General features: G+C 39.1%; 1 protein-coding gene across 1 annotated transcript; it reads left to right on the top strand.

Moving 5' to 3' along the window:
- The first annotated feature begins 554 nt into the window (after positions 1–554).
- LOC129543614 (olfactory receptor 5K1-like) lies at positions 555–1,481 on the top strand. The gene has a single exon (XM_055407213.2). It carries the CDS (start codon positions 555–557, stop codon positions 1,479–1,481), a length of 927 nt encoding a protein of 308 aa, XP_055263188.2.
- The last annotated feature ends 1,769 nt before the right edge of the window (positions 1,482–3,250 follow it).

Consider the following 3,250-nt stretch of genomic DNA (forward strand, 5'->3'; position numbering starts at 1 on the left):
TGACCTAAAAGGGTGCACTGCGGGGAGAGGAGGGAGGCTCAAGTGGGAGGTGATATAATTATGACTGATTTGCGTTGTTGTGGGGCAGAAACAAATACAACACTGTAAAGCAATTTTCCTCCAATTAAAAATTTTAAAAAGCTAAAACAAAAGAAAAAGGTCTATATATAGGAAAATGAGTTTTGGTTTATTTTTAATCTTTAATTTAAAAATTGACAATGAACTTATTTGGGAACACTGTGCCAAATATGGGTACCTTACATTTGTACAATAGCAAAATTTGATAAAGCCAAATCTTTTCCACAGTAACCATCTTCCCTAAAATTATCAAAATAGTCTCATGAATCTTGAGTTTAAGAGCTGAGGTCATAAAAGATGTTAGTGAAACAAATATCCCCCAGAAGTCTGTATGCCTGTATCACAGAGACAGTGTGAGAAGCTTGAAGAAAAATCTCCTCTCATCATTGTAAAAAAAAATATATGTTGGGAAAATTACACACTCTAAATTAGAATCATGTATCTCCATAATTTCTGTCTCAACAGACAACGTAGAGATGACTGAGGATAACCTCTCCTTGACAACTGAATTTATCCTCATAGGATTTACAGATCACCCACAGCTGAAGACCCCTCTTTTTCTGGTGTTCTTTACCATCTATCTGATCACCATGGTGGGAAATCTTGGCCTGGTGGCTTTGATAGTTACAGAGCATCGTCTTCACACACCAATGTACATCTTCCTGGGAAACCTCGCTCTGATGGATTCCTGTTGTTCCTGTGCCATCACCCCAAAGGTGCTAGAGAACCTCTTTTCCAAAGACAGAATGATTTCCCTCTATGAATGCATAGTACAATTTTATTTTTTCTGCTTTGCTGAAACTGCAGATTGCTTTCTCCTGGCAGCAATGGCCTATGACCGCTATGTGGCCATCTGCAAACCACTGCAGTACCATACCATGATGTCAAAGAAACTCTGCATTCAGATGACCACAGGGGCCTACATAGCTGGAAACATTCATCCCACAATTCATGTAGGGTTTCTGTTTAGACTAACTTTCTGCAGGTCTCATCAAATCAATCACTTTTTTTGTGATGTTCTTCCATTATACAGACTCTCTTGTGTGGACACTTATATCAATGAATTGATGGTATTTATCTTTTCAGGGTCAATTCAAACCTTTACTATTACCACAGTAATAATTTCTTACCTTTTCATCCTTTTCACAATTTTCAAAATGGAATCTAACAAGGGCAGAGGCAAGGCCATATCTACGTGTGCATCCCACTTTCTCTCTGTCTCAATATTCTATGGTTCTCTTCTCTTCATGTACATTAGACCAAGTTCAGTTAAAGAAGAAGATAAAGACATACCTGTTGCTATTTTTTATACTCTAGTTATTCCTTTATTAAACCCTTTTATTTATAGTCTAAGAAACAAGGAAGTAATAAAAGTCATGAAAAAAAATATGAAGATTTCATAACATTCTGAAACAAATATCATGACCTATAGCCAATTGATTTTGAGTAATTTTTTTTTCAAAATCGAGGATTATTGAATGGAAAAGTGAAAATGTCCACTATTTAATATATAAAATTACTAAAACACAGTTGGTTTATAAATCAAATAGCTTCAGAAAGGAGAGACAGAGATGTAGAGAACAAATAAATAGATGCCAAGGGGGAAGGGGGAGGGATGAATTGGGAGACTAGGATTGACATATATACTCTACTGTCACTGTGTATAAAACAGATAGTGGAAACAGTGTCAGACTTTATTTTTTTGGGCTCCAAAATCACTGCGGAAGCTGATTGCAGCCATGAAATTAAAAGACGCTTACTCCTTGGAAGGAAAGTTATGACCAGCCTAGATAGCATATTAAAAAGCAGAGACATTACTTTGCCAACCAAGGTCCGTCTAGTCAACACTATGGTTTTTCCCGTGGTCATGTATGGATGTGAGAGTTGGACTGTGAAGAAAGCTGATCGCCGAAGAATTGATGCTTTCGAACTGTGGTGCTGCAGAAGACTCTTGAGAGTCCCTTGGACTGCAAGGAGATCCAACCAGTCCATTCTAAAGGAGATCGATCCTGGGTGTTCATTGGAAGGACTGATGCTAAAGCTGAAGCTCCAATACTTTGACCACCTCATGCAAAGAGTTGACTCACTGGAAAAGACTCTGATGCTGGGAGGGATTGGGGGCGGGAGGAGAAGAGGAGGACAGAGGATGAGATGAATGGATGGCATCATCGACTCGATGCAGATGAGTTTGCGTGAACTCAGGGAGTTGGTGATGGACAGGGAGGTGTGGCCTGCTGTGACTCATGGGGTCGCAAAGAGTCGGACACGACTGAGTGACTGAACTGAACTGAATGAGAACCTACTGCACAGGGAACTCTACTCAATGCTCTGTGGTGACCTAAATGGGAAGGAAATTCATAAAAGAGGAGATACATGCTAAAATATAGCTGATTCACTTTGCTGTACAGCAGAAACTAACACAAAATTGTGAAGCAACTGCTGCTGCTGCTGCTGCTAAGTCAATTCTGTCGTGTCCGACTCTGTGCAACCCCATAGATGGCAGCCCACCAGGCTCCCCATCCCTGGGATTCTCCAGGCAAGAATACTGGAGTGGGTTGCCATTTCCTTCTCCAGTGCATGAAAGTGAAAAGTGAAAGTTAAGTTGCTCAGTCGTGTTCAACTCTTCCCGACCCCATGGTCTGAAGCCTACCAGGCTCCTCCGCCCATGGGATTTTCCAGGCAAGAGTACTGGAGTGGGGTGCCATTGCCTTCTCCGGTGAAGTAACTATGCTCCAATAAAAATTAATTTTAAAAAGAAGGAAGTAATGCCATTTGCAGCAGCATGTATGGACCTGGAGATTAGCATACTAAGTGAAGTAAGTCTGATAGAGAAAGACAAATATCATATGATATAGATTATATGTGGAATCTTAAATGAACATATTTACAAAACAGAAATAGACCCACAGACTTAGAAAGCAAACTTCTGGTTACCAAAGGGTGAGGGAGTGGGCATTTTGAAATGACTTATACAAACTACTATAATAGTTAACCAACAGGGATCTACTGTACTGAACAGGGAACTCTGCTTAATATTATAGAATAGCCTAAACGGGAAAAGAATTTGAAAAAGAATATATATATATATATATATATATTTGTATAACTGAATCACTTTGCTATACACCTGAAACTAAAACATTTTAAATCAACTATATTCCAATACAAAATA

This window comes from Moschus berezovskii, chromosome 1 (genome assembly GCF_049115385.1).
Source record: "Moschus berezovskii isolate FMDL1 chromosome 1, NW_MosBer_1.0, whole genome shotgun sequence".
Classification (NCBI taxonomy): Eukaryota; Metazoa; Chordata; class Mammalia; order Artiodactyla; family Moschidae; genus Moschus; species Moschus berezovskii.